General features: G+C 37.8%; 1 protein-coding gene across 1 annotated transcript; it reads right to left on the reverse strand.

Annotated features, from left to right (window-relative positions):
• Positions 1–10,006: 10,006 nt before the first annotated feature.
• On the reverse strand, positions 10,007–17,369 carry LOC103701460 (uncharacterized). The gene is given in 8 exon segments (XM_088708858.2): positions 10,007–10,313; positions 10,459–10,670; positions 10,762–10,916; positions 11,820–11,869; positions 12,001–12,091; positions 13,651–13,939; positions 15,475–15,560; positions 16,967–17,369. Coding segments are annotated over 5 exon segments (546 nt in total). The 5' UTR covers positions 13,717–13,939; positions 15,475–15,560; positions 16,967–17,369; the 3' UTR covers positions 10,007–10,313; positions 10,459–10,486.
• Positions 17,370–18,463: the final 1,094 nt, after the last annotated feature.

The raw sequence follows: 18,463 nt of genomic DNA on the forward strand, positions 1-18,463 counted from the left end.
TTGCGTCCAGAGCCATGAAACAATTCACAACCACTGGAACAATGTGCTGATGCAACTGAAACCGAACCCAGATCTCAAAATCTCCCTACATTTCACCAAAATTCAGTAAAGGCTCAGTAAAACAAAACATATTTTCATCTGTTCCATCCAATATCATCTTTATCAACTCATAGTCTTCCAACTCAAACTAGCCCTAAAGATCGAGGCCTGCTTCCACGTACCCACAAGCTTACGAAAGCTAGAGGTATAACATAAAGCCCCAGGATACAAAATTCATCAAACTCCCTGTAACTAGGACAAATATACTAAGGTGGCTCTTGATGACTCAAATGGGATGACCAAGGTGATCTAAGAACATTGATGATCCTTATCCTAAGGTAATCCGACTTTCCATGATCTAAGATCACTGTGTTTGTTATACTATATAATATCAATATAATATAATTTATAATATTAGTATGATATATCTTTTTTTTTTTTTTTTGCTACACTAAAGAACATTTTTGTTCCTAAATTTTATCTGAAGGCTACTGTCCTAAGGTAATATCAGATACCTGACCTCATGCCTTCTCCACGTGAAAAGAACCTGTGGAGAGTAAGTTCCAACGTCTGGCTTTACTGTAGTTAAGGCAAATGATGGATGGAGATCTTTCACGTTTCTTAGACGGAGTTTCTCCTCTCTTGTCTCTCTCTTTTTGTCTCTAGACTGGGCAATTGTACGGAAGTGCGTTGAAGCACGGGGAATGCATTTATAAGATGGTAGAGGGTATCTATGAATATGACTTGGATTTTAGAAAATTAAAACTATACTTCCAAAAGATTGAGAGCCACGAGGTCGCATGTGGTATCGATCATATTATATCACCCAGAATAAAATAATAGTTCATCCTTATCCATGTTGGCGATTCTATTGATCTACTAAGATATGATCTTTCTTATTCAACTATTTACAATTTCTAGGTATGCATTTCAATTAGTTCACCTAGGGGCACCTCCAATAAGGAAATTGTATTGAGAACTATTGGAATGCAGATGAAGCACCGTATGCAAGGATTTATTCTGTGGCTCAGCCAAATTGTTAGGATGTGTTAGGTCTTCAGGGAAGTATCCCGTTCAGAACAGAACAAAGCAAAGCCGGATTCCTAACCAATGCCATTTCGGAAGCAGGAAGTTATATTATTTTTCACAATCTCTAGTGATTTGTTCGCACAGCAAACAAAAATCAGAAGCCATACGAAGCCAAAAGCAAAAATTTAAGCAATATGCGAGAAATAGGTCTTTGTAGCCTTATTGCAAAAAGTATCAGCCTACTACAAAATTTTACATTTTATGCGTTTTGCTAAGAGACAAGAAGACAGCAGGTCAATTAAAAAACTCACTGCTTGCCCCCGATCTCGCAGGTATTTTTGGGTCATGCCGGTTATGGATAGCATTCTGGGGATAAATTAGTCAGACTAGGATATTTCCTTGGTGCGCTTGGATAAATTAGTCAGACTAGGATATTTCCTCGTAGAAAAGTTGTTGCGAGATTAGGATAAACTAATTCTCACCTTTTTCTAATCTACTCATCGGGTTGATAATGCATGAAATTGACACCTGCAAACAGCCCAAAATTACATATGCAGTCTTGCCTGTTAACAGTTCACCACATATTAATTAGATTTAGATGATGACAATGAATAAATATAGATTCATATTACTTAACGAGAAAAATATAAGCGAACAGTCATTATCAACAATGGCAGTGTTGGAAAATAAATTATTGATACAAATTACGCGGTCTTTTTCATTCTTATTCTGACAGGGTAACTAGCCAGTATTATAATGAACGGCTAAAAATTTGCATGGAACAAACATCTGATGGGCAGATAGCATGAATCGGCACCTAATTGGTTAGAAGAATTGTAGAAGAACCTCAAATTAGTAATACCAACATTTGCCCTGAAGATCAAGATCAAAATCTGGCATACATGTCTGCAGTGCGAGAAGTGTCACAACGTACCAATGGTCCGATTCTGAAACAACAGTAACGAGGTCACAGTGGCAAGATTAGAGAGGGTGAGAGGGAGGGAAGCAGGGGAGAGAGGAAGGGAGCGGGTTGGGGGGAAGAGAGAGAGGCAGCAAAAAAAAGGGAACTGAGTTCATGACTGAGATTGAACCATAGTGTACCTGAATATATGAATCCAGAGGATGGAAATTATTCTGTTTGCAAGTTCTCAGGTAAGGGAATCAAAGCACAGCAACGATAATATACACTTTCTGTTGGAAATTTATGGTTAGCAGTGGAAGAATTAATGAAACATAAATAAATTTTTTACTAACCTCTGGTCATCATTGATTAAGTATGCAGGACTTTAGTGCTTTAGTTTCCATTCATCAAGAAACCATTTGATAAGATAAACCTTGAATAACCTCTAATCAGATTGGATTAAGTCACCATTTAAACGAGGTTGTATTTATCTTGATGTGGGTAAACTTGATCAAGTGGGCCACATCAAATCTCCTAAAATTAGGAGACATGCTAACACTTTCATCAAATTTGAACCTCTGAGAAAGATGCACTTCTCGGATGTGATTACTCAATGTACCTTGAAGATGTGCCATGCATCAAAGAAATCATATCTTCTAGTCCTCTTCCTGAATTAAATCATCTCCGGATTTAGAAACATTTATCTTACATCTCTGACAATACAAACGTGACAAGAGAATGTTTGCGACAAAAAAAGACAGAACCTCTTTCTGTGCCTCACATTCATCAAGGTGGCGTGCAGCTGCAATTCAGCAAGGCATGAAGCAGTTTCATTAGTAGGAACGGATGCAGAGCTTTGCAAACCTTATTCTTGGTGGTCTTTCAATACATGTCATCACACAAGCCTCACTTTCTTATGCTATTACGGAAACACTTAATTTTTTTAAGGAATAAACTGCAATTTATTGATTATAAATGTGATGATGAATAAATGGCTCCAAACATGCGAACATGCAATTGATAATTGCACAAGATTAGCTTGCAAAACTGCAGAAACACTCATACACCGAAGAAACTCAAATGTATTGCATCAGCAGAATTGAGCTTTCACAAAGATCAATAATCTGATTATTGCATCAAACATTGAGCTTGATACATTTCTTTAGATAGAAAAATACAGAAACAAAACAAAATCTCAAAAAGATCCCAAGTCCCAATCTAGCCTGAGGGGAGACACAGAAAACCCAGCACACATACAGATCAAAATACATGGTTTTGTACATGCATATATATTAGGTGTTCTTGTAACACATCCTTTTTTGTGATGCCAAATATAACTCCTGCAGACTCGAGAAATTTCTTCTATTGATTCCACACTACTAAATTGACGGAAACTTTTCAAAGAAATCCAATTCACATCTTGCGTCGAGTGCCATGAAACTATTCACAACCACAGGAACAGTGTGCTGATGCAATGGAAACCGGATCGAAAATTCTCCCTAAATTTCATAATATTCAGTAAGATCTCAGTAAAACAAAACTTATTTTATCTATTCGACTCTTAAGAAATCCCCAGTTTCATTTTTATCAACTCATACTCCTCAAACTCTAACAAGAAAACTGGCCCAAAGAGACCACAAGCTTCTAAAAATTACAGGTATAACTTAAAGCCCAACATAGAGACGGGCATCGGGCCGGACCCGGCACGGCCCGATGCCCAGGCCCACCGGGCCACAGACCAAACGGGCCATGCCTGGCACGGCTTATTACTAAACGGGCTGTGCCTGACACGGCCCGCTTAACCTAAAGGCTAAGCCCGGCATGGCCCTAGGCTCATGGGATGGCGGGCCATGCCGGGCCCGGCACGACCCGCCTGTCCAAAAAAAAATAGCCGTTACGGATGGCCCATAACGGCTATTTTTTTGGCCCATAACAGCTATTTGTAGCTTTTTACCAATTTTGCCCCTCCCAATAGCCATAAAACGGCTAATTTGAGGGGTATTTTGCCCTTCCCGCGGGCCGTGCCGTGCTTGGCCCACAAATCGTGCCAGCCCAGGCCCTTATGGGCCGTGCCGAGATCGGCCCGTGGGCCAGAAATTCTTAACCCAGCCCGGCCCCCTTTTATGAGCCGTGCCTAGCACGGCCCGTTACCGTAGCACGGCCTGCTTCGTGCCGGGCCATGGGCGGCCCGGCCCAATGCCCACCTCTAGCCCAGCATACAAAATTCTTCATACTATAAATTAATAATTACATAAAAATATAGTAATAGTTATTACAGAATCAATAGTTTCATTTATGTTTATAATCTATTATTATTTTAATGCTAATATTTATTTTTATTTGAAAAAAAGGTATAGAGAAGTAATATATAAATAATTCTATAATATAAATATAAATTATAATAATATTTCTATTGTAATTTAGAATTATAATTAAATAATAATATGAAAATAATATGATTATAATAAAATATTGATCATAAATAAATATATGCAATATCAATATAATACAATTGTTGTGGGGGGTGCACCCGAATTTAGTCCCACATCGGCTAGTAGCGGAAAGGTTCTGTGCCTTAAATGGGGGGTGGAAATCCTTTCCTCACGAGGGCCCTTTTGTGGGACAAAACCGTGAGGGCAATCCCCCCGTCAGCGCTGGACGCGCGGGCCGGAAACGTCTCCCTCCGTCAGCGCTGGACGCACGGACCGGAGCGCCCAAAGCGGACAATACCTCGTGGGGGACGCGGTCTCTTTCTGCTCGGCTCGGTTGGGACTAAGGCTGTTGCCGGGGTGAAAATCCTGCAACAGATTGGCGCTAGAAGGAGGGCCGCGCCCCTTGCCGCAGACTACCCCCTAGGACTGGGAGGCGCCACAGGAACCTTCCCGCTAGGGGGGCTATGTTGTGGGGGGGTGCACCCGAATTTAGTCCCACATCGGCTAGTAGCGGAAAGGTTCTGTGCCTTAAATGGGGGGTGGAAATCCTTTCCTCACGAGGGCCCTTTTGTGGGACAAAACCGTGAGGGCAATCCCCCCGTCAGCGCTGGACGCGCGGGCCGGAAACGTCTCCCTCCGTCAGCGCTGGACGCGCGGACCGGAGCGCCCAAAGCGGACAATACCTCGTGGGGGACGCGGTCTCTTTCTGCTCGGCTCGGTTGGGACTAAGGCTGTTGCCGGGGTGAAAATCCCGCAACAACAATATATAATATTGATGTTATATATTAATCATCATATATTGAGATACCATTTTTCTTTCTTGACCGAGGAGCATTTTGTTCCTAAACTTCATTACCGATACTGATACTGGTTGAATGATTAAATTTTGTAATTATACTAATTTTATTAATTGTTTTGAATTGAGATTATTATTATCCAATGATTTTAAAATTGTAATAAATTTTCAGGCTTTGTTCTAGAAAGTATGCGGTCGTATTACATAGTCGACTCAAATGTTAGGTTCGGAGTATAATAGCAAAAATATTGCAATTGTTGATCCTGATATTTTTTAAAAAACGGACCCATGCTAAGGATCGTTAGGTTCTTGGCATTGCCGTTAATTTATTGAAGTTTATGTTGTCCGGTGAACTCACTTGCTCGTGGCATTGGCGAGGCTCAAAGCTACAAGTAAAATTCACTAATATATTATATAATGGTATATTACGAAACAAGAATTGTGGAATAGAAAGTTTACTAAAATCATCCACACAAAACAATAATTATTTTAATAATATTTTTTGAATGCAAGATTAAATTATCCTCACCGATCTCGGAAAGGGAAAACATCTGCATATCCGCATGTGTGTGTAGGTACACCCACCAACATTAAAGCTTACACACATTAAAATTATCAAAAGATACCGAAATAATAGGTAACGATGACCCACAGACCGAGTGGCTAATTTGTCACGTATAGCAGAAGTATTGAAGTTGTTGATTCTGATTTTTTTTTAAAAGAACGCACCCTACACTACGAATCGCCACGTTCTTGGCATTGCTATTGATTCATTGAAGATCATGTATATTGTCTGGTGAACTCACTTGTTCATGGCATTGGTGAGGGTGAAGGGTACAAGTAAATCTGACACGTAAGGCTTGGTTTTTCCAATCGTTCACGCGTCCAAAGTCATCCAGTACTAAAAATTTTGATAGGAAATGTTCAGTGCGCCAGGTGCATGCATGCATGCTGCACGCGATTGCCGAGGAGGAGAAAAAAATAATTGACAATAACTATTGGCTTTTTCCTTTGAGGCATGTCGCACGTTATTGCTGACGAGGCGAGAAATATTTGATCCACCGGGCTCTTCCTTGAGGCTGGTGGCTTATAAATAGAGGGTGAATTAAGAGAGTGGCAGAGTAGAAAGAAGTGAGACCAAGACTGAACGCAAAAGATCGAGAGAGACATGATGAGGAGCAACCAGATGGTTTTGGCACTAATTACGGTGTCCATTTGCTTCTTTGCTGCCCATTCCTTCGTCTCATCGGAGCTTACTTCCGCATTGAACAATGGAGGTTGGCGATTCCAATCCTTTTTTCTCTCCAGCTATTATTTTGAGGAGGCTTTGCTAGATCCTTACCTGTGCATTGGTAGAAATTGAAAAAAAGAAAGTAATATGAAATAAAAAAACGCAGAACTTAGATAGGTTGTGAATGCTAATACACCAAAAGGCTCCAACCTTCTTATCTACAATTTAGTTTGTATATAGTCTTTTTTTGCCTCGCTGATCTTAACAAGAGCCTGGCATAATCTCCTGGCTTAATTTTCTCGTTTTATAGGTTTTGGAGGAAAAAGCAACGGCCAGCCATGGCCATGCTGCGATAACTGCGGCATATGCACAAAATCTATTCCGCCTACATGCTCGTGCCAAGATTTGGTGTTCTCTTGCCATCCTGAGTGCAAGAAATGCGTCCAGTCGCCGGCTCTTATCTACCCTCCCCTCTACCAATGCATGGACCGCATTGTCAACTACTGCGAGCACAAGTGCCATTCCAAGTAACCTCATAGCTGCTTGCAGCAGCATCCACAAAGACCGTGCATGTAGCTAAGAAACTGCTATCTGTTTATCTGCATGGCTTATATTCCCTATGCTTTTGATCATCCTGTCATGATATGGTGCTTCATCTCTTTGCATCAGATCTGTCATCATCAAATGTATTGAGGTGCCATATATAATAAACTTGAATAATAAAGTCTTTGTGGTGGTTTCATTGAGGGCTTCATTTACTATGTGGTCGAAACTGATAAACAGAATTTAGATAACCAAGGACGAATACGTACCGTTTCATATGCATCCCCCGTAACCTTATTATCAGCTTCTCTGGTAATTCTGACTGCAATTTGCAGAAAGAAGCAAATACCAAATAACAATCGACGATTCCAAGTTTAATCTACCAACAACAAAATCCGAAAGAAGCAAACCAGATTGTGAAATTTCCTATCTAAATTCTTTTTTTGTGATGCCAAATACAACTCTTGCAGACTCGAGAAATTTCTTCTATTAATACCAAACTACTAAATTGACAAAATAAATTTCAAAGAAATCCAATTCACATAGCTTGTGTCAAGAGCCATGAAACAATTCACAACCACTGGAACAGTGTTCTGAAGCAACTGAAACCGAACCCAGATCCAAAAATCTCCGTACATTTCATCAAAATTCACTAAAGGCTCAGTAAAACAAAACATATTTCATCTATTCTATCCAATATCATCTTTATCAACTCATAGTCTTCCAACTCAAACTAGCCCTAAAGAGATCTGTTTCTACATACCCACAAGCTTCAGAAAGCTAGAGGTATAACATAAAGCCCCAGGATACAAAATTCATCAAACTCCCCATAATTAGGACAAATATGCTAAGGTGGCGCTTGATGACTCAAATGGGATGACCAAGATATCTAAGATCATTGATTATCCTTATCCTAAGATAATCTGACTTTTCATGATCTAAGATCATTGGGTAGGTTATACTATATAATATCAATATAATATAATTTATAATATTGGTATGATATGTCATATACCATTTTTTTTTACCAGGCTAAAGAACATTTTTGTTTCTAAATTTTATCTGAAGGCTACTGTGCTAAGGTAATATCGGATACCTGACCTCATGCCTTCCCCACGTGAAAAGAACCTGTGGAGAGTAGGTTGCAACGTCTGGCTTGATTGTAGTTAAGGCAAATGATGGATGGAGACCTTTCACGTTTCGTCGACGGAGTTTCTCCTCTCTTATCTCTCTCTTTTTGTCTCCAGGCCGGGCAACTATCAATCACCCAACGTTCATATCATATCACCCAGAATAAAATAATAGTTCATCCTTATCCATGTTGGCGATTCTATTGATCTACTAAGATGTGATCTTTCTTATGCAACTATTTACAATTTCTAGGTATGCATTTGAATTAGTTCACCTAGGGGCACCTCCAATAAGGAAATTCTATTGAGAACTATTGGAATGCAGATTGAAGCACCGTATGCAAGGATTTATTCTGGGGCTCAACCAAATTGTTAGGATGTGTTAGGTCTTCAGGGAAGTATCCCGTTCAGAACAGAACAAAGCAAAGCCGGATTCCTAACCAATGCCATTTCGGAAGCAGGAAGTTATATTATTTTTCACAATCTCTAGTGATTTGTTCGCACAGCAAACAAAAATCAGAAGCCATACGAAGCCAAAAGCAAAAATTTAAGCAATATGCGAGAAATAGGTCTTTGTAGCCTTATTGCGAAAAGTATCAGCCTACTCCAAAATTTTTCTCTAAGATGATAATTTGAAGCAGTTCGATTACATTTTATGCGGTTCGCTAGGAGACAAGAAGGCAGCAGGTCAATTTAAAAGCTTACTGCTTGCCCCCGATCTCGCAGGTATTTTTGGGCTATGCCGGTTATGGATGGCATTCTAATAAATTAGTCAGACTAGGATACCTTGTAGCAAAGTTGGTGCGATTACTAAAATTATATCATTTAATCTTACAGGATTAGGATGGGCTAATTCTCACCTTTTTTAATCTACTCATCGGGTTGACACCAAGCAGACCTAACCCCTCCCCCTTATCCAAGCAATAAGAGGTAATATCATTCAAGCAAACACACGGTGATAAAAAGAAGAAAAAAAAGATTAAATGTTTCTGCCCTCTCCTATTCCATGTTACATAAGCCATGCATCTTGGAAATACGTTTTGCCATTCCACTGATATATTATTTACCGTTTCACCATCCGATACACTGTCAGCAATAAATACAATTGCCAATTGAGTGCAAATTTTACGAATATGTTCAACTCATCTTACCATGCCCTGGGCCAGGGTGTTTCGACTTCGAGTCAGATGACTCTGAACATGCTTCTCTTCCAGGATTTTATGGTCGACCAACAATATATCCAAGCAAATAACTTAGGAATGCCAAACACTCAGGTAACATTTCTCATAATGTTGTAAAAGTTGCTGGAGAGATGAACAAGGAAAATGACTTCATCTACGTCTGGAAAAACACAAAAAAAAGAGAGCGAGAACAGTATTCTCCACAATGGTTTTTTCCGGGCATTCTAAGTTACCAGAGTCGGATTCCCCTGCCTATTTCTTTCTCTCTCCCCTTTTATTTTATTTTTTTGGGTTATCCATCTCGCAGCACCCACTTCATTGCTCATGAAACGTATGGTACCTCTACCTCTCCCACCATTTTGCTCAAAAAAGTACAAATAATTGCAAATTGCCAGCAACCAAGATTCATCATCGATATACCACCACCTAATCTAACCCTTGACTCAACAATATCCTCCAGCTAATACCAGAAGTTCAATAGCAACGTTCTCCTGCCAAAATCCCATAGGCAAAGTGCCGCACGTTCGTCTAAAACGCAGAACCAGTACCTTTCGAAAACCTAATGATTTGGCTTTCAAGAGTGCCCTGAAATCTGAATCAAATCTACCATTATCTCAATAACAGCATTTTGATAATGCATGAAATTGACATGCAAACAGCCCACAATTACAAATGCAGTCTTGCCTCTTTAACAGTTCACCACATATTAATTAGATTTAGATGATGACAATAAATAAATATAGATTCATATTACTTAATGAGAAAAATAAAAGTGAACATTCATTATCAACAATGGCAGTGTTGGAAAATAAATTATTGATAAAAACTTCGCGGTCTTTTTCGTTCTTATTCTGACAGGGTAACTGGCCAGTATTATAATGAACGATTAAAAATTTGCATGGAACAAACATCTGATGTGCAGATAGCATGAATCGGCACCTAATTGGTTAGAAGAATTGCAAAAGAACCTCAAATTAGGAATGCATGTCTGCAGTGTGAGCAGTATCACCACATGTACCAATGGTCCCATTCTGAAACAACAGTAACGAGGTCACAGTGGCAAGATTAGAGAGAGAGAGGGAGGGAGGGAAGGGAGAGAGGGTTGGGGGAGGAGAGAGAGAGAGGCAGCAAAAAAATGAGAACTGAGTTCATGACTGAGATTGAAGCATAGTGTACCTGAATATATGAATCCAGAGGATGGAAATTATTCTGTTTGCAAGTTCTCAGGTAAAGGAATCAAAGCACAGCAATGATAATATCCACTTTCATCAAATTTGAACCTCTGAGAAAAATGCACTTCTCGGATGTGATACTCACCCCAATCTTTTGACCCATGTACCTTGAAGATGTGCCATGCATCAAAGGAATCATATCTTCCAGTCCTCTTCCTGAATTAAAGCATCTCCAGATTTAGAAACATTTTTCTTACATCTCTGACAATACAAACGTGACAAGAGAATGTTTGTGAAAATAGATCACCTCTTTCTGTGACTCACATTCATCGAGGTGGCGTGCAGCTGCAATTCAGCAAGGCACGAAGCAGTTTCATTAGTAAGAAAGGATGCAGAGCTTTGCAAACCATATTCTTGGCGGTCTTTCAATACATGTCGCCACACAAGCCTCACTTTCTTATGCTATTATGGCAACACTTAATTGTTTTAAGGAATAAACTGCAATTTATTGATTATAAATGTGATGATGAATAAATGGCTCCAAACATGTGAACATGCAATTGATAATTGCACAAGATTAGCTTGCAAATACTGATAACTGAACTTGTTCAAACAGAACAAATTGCAGCAATTAGATTAGAAATTGTTTGCCAGTGCTGCATAAACCCTCATACACTGAAGAAACTCAAATGTATCGCATCTGCAGAATTGAGCTTTCACAAAGATCAATAATCTGATTATTCCATCAAACCTTGAGCTTGATGCACTTCTTAAGATAGAAAAATACAGAAACAAAACAAAATCTCGAAAAGATCCCAAGTCCCAATCTAGCCAGAGGGGAGACAGAAAACCCAGCATACATACAGATAAAAATACATGGTTTTGTACATGCATATATATTAGGTGTTCTTATAACACATCCTTATTCAGAATATGATGTGATAATACAATGAACCAATGTAGGTTTTGAAAGTGTGATGCCAAAAGGGTTTGAGATGGGATCAGAGATATGTGCTGTAAGGATCGATTTAAGCATGCTGCCTTATAAGATACCAGCAATCTATGGTAATGGGAGAGGCAACCCGGGGACAGACCTATTTTGGCTTTTTTTTTGGCACAAAGTGGTTGTCCCAGGACTCAAACCCGTGTCATTGCATTTGTCAACCCAAGCCTTTTACCACTGCACCAAGCAATGACCCCTAAGAATCAATTTAAGCAAACCAAGAAATATTTGCCCAAGCAATTGTGCCACGAGGAATCATAAACATATCTTAAGATAAAACTTGCTGAAGCCAAATATGCAGACACATATATAAGAGATGAAAAGAAGACATATTTAGACTTCACCTTCAATGTTTAATGAGCATCCTTTTCAAGAACAAGACCTGCTTCAACATAAGGATCGATAATGACTTCTGTTTTAAGTTAAATGTCAAGGAATACCATCTTACCATGAAGTCACTGGCCATAATCACTATTCACTCTCCGGTAACAGGATAATTGAGATGTTTATATAAATTTAAATGAGCAAATGTTTTTTGGATACAACAAGCACGTAACAAGCATTCCTCTCCGCCAATTTCCACAACAGGAGCATAAACAACACAGGCTTTAGCTGGTGAACCTTTCATGCATGTCTGCAATCAAACTATCTTGCTTGAAATTTTTTTTGAATCAATTAGTATGTTAGTAATGAAATTGAAAGGAGCTTCTATTCATAAATCATAGAAATTTATAGTAAGCATAAACAAAAATAATGCTCAAAGCAGTATATTTGATGCTTGAAGAATAATTTCTCTCAGGTAAGATGGAGAGTTAATTAGTAATAAACAGAAGCAATTAATGAAGAAGCAAACATAAACTTTATACTAGAAATAACCTGCCCAGAGTACTTTATAACCATTTAATCCTACTAAGTGCTTTCATCCAATGGCAATGCGCTGTTCTTAAATAGTGCCAAATAAGTTACAAAACATGTCTTTGGTGACATTCTTAAAATGGGATTCATAAGAGAACAGTTATTACCCTCATGATTGCCATTACATCAAAGTGATGGGTTTCAGACAAAGTCTATGATCCATTCAAGGAGATATGCCATGTGCTTGTTTAAACTCGAGAAAGTCTAACAAAGCACTTCATGCTTGGAATTGCAATTAGACAATGTTGCTGATAGATAAAGAAATATTTATCAAGCATTCGCCAATATCATATGAATAATAATGTATTGGTCTCTTTGCTGAAGGACAAATCTAAGCATACATAGCAACGATGCTGATCAATAGAAACATATATCGATATACCTAATATTCTTCAAATATTAAATCTTATGTTTATGGTTAGATTTATCTAATACAGAGAGATTGATTTTCATTTCTTCAGAAGTTCTTCGGCATGTTTTACTCTTAAGAACCACATTGAAACATGGATTACCAACCATCCTTACCTGATCACACACCTTATTTTTATCTCATTGATTAATGCCCTCGAGAACAAACTGTTGCCCATACAAGTGCACAGTGCTATGGTCACTACAACTTTACAGCTGGTTGGCCTCAAAGTTTTACACCTTATCTTCTCAAAGTTTTACACCTTATCTTTTGCGAATCAAGCCACAATCAAGATCTCTCTTACTTCTCCCTGATTCAAACCAAAAAAAGATTTTTGAAACATTATAGCTATCCGTGTGACAATTTATTGATTGTAATCCGCACTCATCTTGCAGGGATGCAAAAGAAAATGATTATGGGATTGGAGCAGTTTGTGAAAAATTATATGCTTTACAGTGAATGTGGTTCTTCTTTCAAGACCACAGGTCTGTAGCAATATGGCATCAGATGATTTTAGACCTTAGCCTCATTTTGAAGTTCATAATCTACTCCTAGACAAGTTTTAACATTATTGGAATCAGTCCTCAATGCTAATACATATAGACGGTTATGTTCCACCAACTGGATGTGTAAGTAAAACACCGTTGAAAGATATTTGATTGTGGCTAAATAAACCTTGCAGATATATCCGGCAAAAGATGCCAGTATATTTGTTCACAAGAAACGAATAATGAAACTTAAGCTTTCCTTCAAAAAATGAGAATGATATTTGCACGAATAAACCTCAACAGAGATCAAATGTTTCTCAACTCCACAGCCTGATTCTGCATCATTGTTGGAGCTTACTTCCTGTAGAGTTTCCTCTGTACCTTCTTTCTGGTAGATGGCCTCATTGGACTTGAAGTCAGTTTCACAGGTACGTCTCCCAGGCGCATCCTCTATCTTAGATGAAAGCAAAACAGATCGTTTTCCTTATGTAAATTCAGATTGTTTATCACTATTTACCACATTAGTGCTTTCTGTTAATGATGTAGGAATGCCCGAATTTCGTTCATCCTGCGCAACATTTTGAACATCATCCATACAGGAGGATGCATTATTGCACACTTCTTGGACTTCATATTGAACATCAGACCTTCCACTGCAATCAACTGCAACCTAAAGATTTCTGAGTTTAGATTTCAACTATTTATATTTACAATTTCTAGATGATAAAAATTAAAAGACAAGAATAGAAATAAAAATCCATAATTGTGTTTGGATATAGGGAGTGCCTGGTAAATTTATTAAATCGAAGTTGTCATTCTTACCCCTCCCCGAAAAAAAAGGAAGTTGTCATGAAATTGACAGAGTAAACATACGTGTAAATAAGCAAAAGCACTAGTAGCCTTCTATAGTTAATTAAACTGGACACCTGGTTTATTTGATAATGTATTATATGGAACAAATATACATAAACCCATAAAATTACTTTTTTGGATTCAACATTCTGGTTAGAGCAAAAAGATTTCCAGTCCTAAAACATTTTATGCTGACTTAATGAATGGACATTTTTCTGAAAAACTGGTGATGAAAACAATGAATTGGTAGAGGTCTCCAGAACTTGTTATACCTAAGTACCTAACATTTATGATGGGGACATCGGAGCTGATTATCCGCCCGTCTAGTCCACCATCTTATTTACATTTTTATTTTATTTTTATTTCTGGGCTTGTTTGCATTTTATTAGTGTAGGGCTTATTTTTGTTATTTTTGGGCTTATTTGGAGTTATTTCTGTGTAGGGGTTTTATGTTAATTGTTCTTAGTGGGCCCTATATATAGGGGACTCTCTTCATGCTTAGGGTTTCAATGAAGTGAATTAAGAATTTCTTCCCCCACGTCTCTCCTTTCTCTCTTCCCTCTCCTTCTTCTCTTCCTCCCTTCTTTCTTCTCCTTCTTCATTCCCCTTCCTCTCGTCTTCTCCTCCTTTCTTCCTCCCTCTCTCCCCTGTTTTCTCTGATCTGTCGCCACAGCAGCCCTCTCCCGTCTCGGTGCTGCATCAATTTAGCAGCATACAGATTCACTTCAGCTGACCCAGTAAGATGTCTAATGTAGGTGCAGAACTTCTTTGACTAAAAACAAATGTAAGCCATAAGTTAAAAGAAGATTACTGTATGATAATATATCTCTGGCCAGAAACTAATGCATAGGACTCTAAGAAAGTTCAAGTTATCAAGGAGAAAAGTGACGGATCCAACATAGTCCTAAAAAGGGAAAAAAAAAAACCTATATGGTACATACAGGGCATCCTGTCACCAAATGATCCAAAACAGAACCTGATACAGCCATGTCCTTTTAAATAAAGAAATTCCAAAAACACAATTCTACTTGACTGATTAGGTTGTTTTGGTAATAGCAAAACTTATCCGCAGAAACAAGGAAGTTGTTGAACAAATAGAAACATGTATGATGAATATTCAAACAAAACTTGCAAACACTCTCAATTATCTAATTGACTGGCCCTGCTAGGGTCAAGGTAGGAAGTCAATATACAGACTATAAACAACAGCAGATACTTAACAGACCTAAGTAAGAGTATTATGTAATAAAAATGAAGACCAAAGCAGTTTACTGGGGAAGAACTAATGTTTGACCATGTAAATATAGAACCTAAGTAAGAGGAATGAAAATGAATTCAAAAGGTCAAAGAAACCTGACTGTGTGGAGATTGGCCTCCATATAAGCATAATTGCTTTCTGCTTCTTACATCGATCCATCACATTTGGCCCATCCTTGACCCTGAAATAGTTAACTTAGGAACTGTCATCGAAAAAACATCTTGGATGATAGCCTCAACTGCACTAAAATAAGGCATCTAGACTAAGAGAATAATCTAAAGTTTGGAAAGGAAATGGTCTAAAATTTCATCAAAATTGAAATATTTCCCCTAAACAATTTCGCTGCATGTGCTGGCCGAACCAAAGCAAGAAACTAAGTAGGTAGATAGATATTCTATCAGATGCAGTTGGTTTGGTTTCATCTAAAACTAATGGTTTCACACATGTTAGCATCTATGAATTTTAAATATGTGTTATATCAAATAGCATTAACATAAACAATCAGGAGAATTTACGATTAGGCTGAAAAATTCCTAAATATTTCTAATATCACTTGTATATAACTTTAATAAAATGGCAATGAAGCCAACAATGCTGTATTGCTTCCAATTTTTGGGCTTAAGAGGGTATAGGTAAAACAAAACGACATGGCAGAATAAGAATATTTAGATGGATGTGTTGGGGGATATTCAGTGTACAGAGTATAGATTATAGTAAAAAGTTTTCTAGATCATTCCAGGTATCTTCTAGACTTGTTTTACAAGTTTCACCATATATCATAATAACTGATATCAGCCAGAATCCAAAAAATAATAATTCAGAGAGATCATATTAGACAGAGACTGTAAAGATGTTGCACGAGGGTTTTGGATATAATATTAAACATAACATGGCTATAACAAACAAACAATAATCTATAACTTTTAATGTGGTGTCAGTCTTTAAGGCATTAACTAATCTATAAAGCTTTGCAAGAAGTCAAGTTCAACTCGCACATAAATATGCAAATAACTTCTAACAAATCAAACCATCATATAAACTTTGCAGCATGAAATTTATATAAAGAAGCAAGGAGAGGAAAATCAAGAAAGCCTTGTCTTATAGTTGTGAAAAAAGAAGAAGAACCTAACATTAACCAGCCTTATAATTCAAGAAAAGATATTTAGTCGTTATTAAATTAAACTGTTTTCTATCAAAGTTGATCATCAACCCATGAACTTTATATGTAACCCTCCATCAAGGGCGAAAGAACCCAAACATGATTATCTGAGATCAACTTATAACAGATAATCCACTGATAAATAGCAAGTTTCGCATTTTCTTGTCCCGCTTGAACAGCTCATTCTAGGGTTTCTTCTTCTTTCTTTCGATATAGATGATTTGAGAAACGAAAAACATGTTTATATCAAGGAAATTTCCACACTAAAAGAGCAAATTTATCCGCTATGGTTTGACAAAATATAAGAATAATCAATACAATGAGCGAATATAACAACTATGACAAAATAACTAAACCGAAACAGAAAAAGAAAAGAATTGAACCAAGAAAAAAAAATAAAAAAAAGAAAAGAAATCATAGCTCAAAACCTGAATGGTTGGAACCTGGAGACGGCACAAAGGATTAGAAAGAGCGGCAGGCGTAGATACAACCTTCCATAGACGATCGACTGTGTGGAAATTTCAGAAAGAAGATAGTGGTGACCGAGAACCAAGAAACCTTCCGGAACGGCGTGATTCGAAGCAGAGGGCAAAATTAAGGTTCGGAGTGAGTGTTTTCTTCCCGGGGCCGAAGAAGATGAAAGAACTAGGGTCGGGGTTTTGTTTTGAGAGGCATTAGCTCGTGAGAGACCGAGAAGCGATCATCTGGGTTGGGAGGCGAGAGACAACGAAGCGAGCAGCCGCTCATGATTTCACGCCGCGAAATCGGGTGCCGGGACCGTCCGATGCCCCGAAAGAGGCTCGCGAATCGGGATAATGTGCACATCATGACGCTAATATTGTGTTTAAATAGGTGTAAAATACAAAGGAAAAGATGGGTCTTGTAAATATTCAAAAAAACCCATAACGGCCTGTTTTGCATTATTTTATTTTTTTCAGCTTTAAAAAATAAAATTACAGAAACCAACATAAAAAAATATATTAAGCGCTTTTTATTTTTTTTAATAATATTTTTATTTTTTAGAAAATAAAAATATTTTAAAAATAAAAAATTATATTTTCTTATTATAATACTAACTCTACTACTAATGGCACCTCAAACTTCATCATTTTGCTGCCATCATACCATTATTATCATCATTGTTATATCTACCTTCTACTGCATTATTAGAACCTTGCCATAATTATCTTTGCCCCACCATCACTATTAGTGCTACCACCATCACATTTACCACTAACATTTTTTTAAAATAATAATTATACCTAAAATATTTATTTATTTATTTATTGTACATCGGCAGCTCATATTAGTCACGCGTGAAAATTGCTATCTGAGTCAAAAACCAAAATGCTACACAAAGGTAGAGGAACAGATACAGAGTCGGTCCATAAAATATCTCCTAAATGATGAACGGTAAAGAAGGCAATCCAATTCATAAAATAATAATTATATTTAAAATATTTATTATTTTAAAAAAATATTTTTGAAAATAACAAATAAAAAAGATGCCAAATAATCAATCCATTTATTTTTCCCATGGGGAACGAGTTTAATGCCTCCGAAATCTTTGTGACACACAATAACAAATGGTATACAAGAATGAATGGCTCAGCACCAACGGGCGGCTTAGAGGAGTAGATGACGCTTGTAGCGAGTCGGAAGATGGAACACTTGACCGATGTAGTACACAGCTGGCAACTCAATATAAAGTAGCAAATGTCTCGTAGGCAACCACCTCTTGCGTGATCCCTGTTTGGGGGAGCTTTTGGAGGACCAGAAAGCACTTTCTGGCCCTCCAAAAATACTTTTAGATGAAAAACTGTGTTTGGTAAATTTTTCAAAAAGCTGTTTCAGCTTTTGCGGAAAGCTGAAAACAGCTTTCGGGAGGAAGCTCCAATTTGAAGCTTTTGGGAGGAAGCTGTTTC

This window comes from Phoenix dactylifera, chromosome 12, assembly GCF_051530095.1.
Source record: "Phoenix dactylifera cultivar Ajwa chromosome 12, Ajwa_hap1_PhDact_Kaust_v1.1, whole genome shotgun sequence".
NCBI lineage: Eukaryota > Viridiplantae > Streptophyta > Magnoliopsida > Arecales > Arecaceae > Phoenix > Phoenix dactylifera.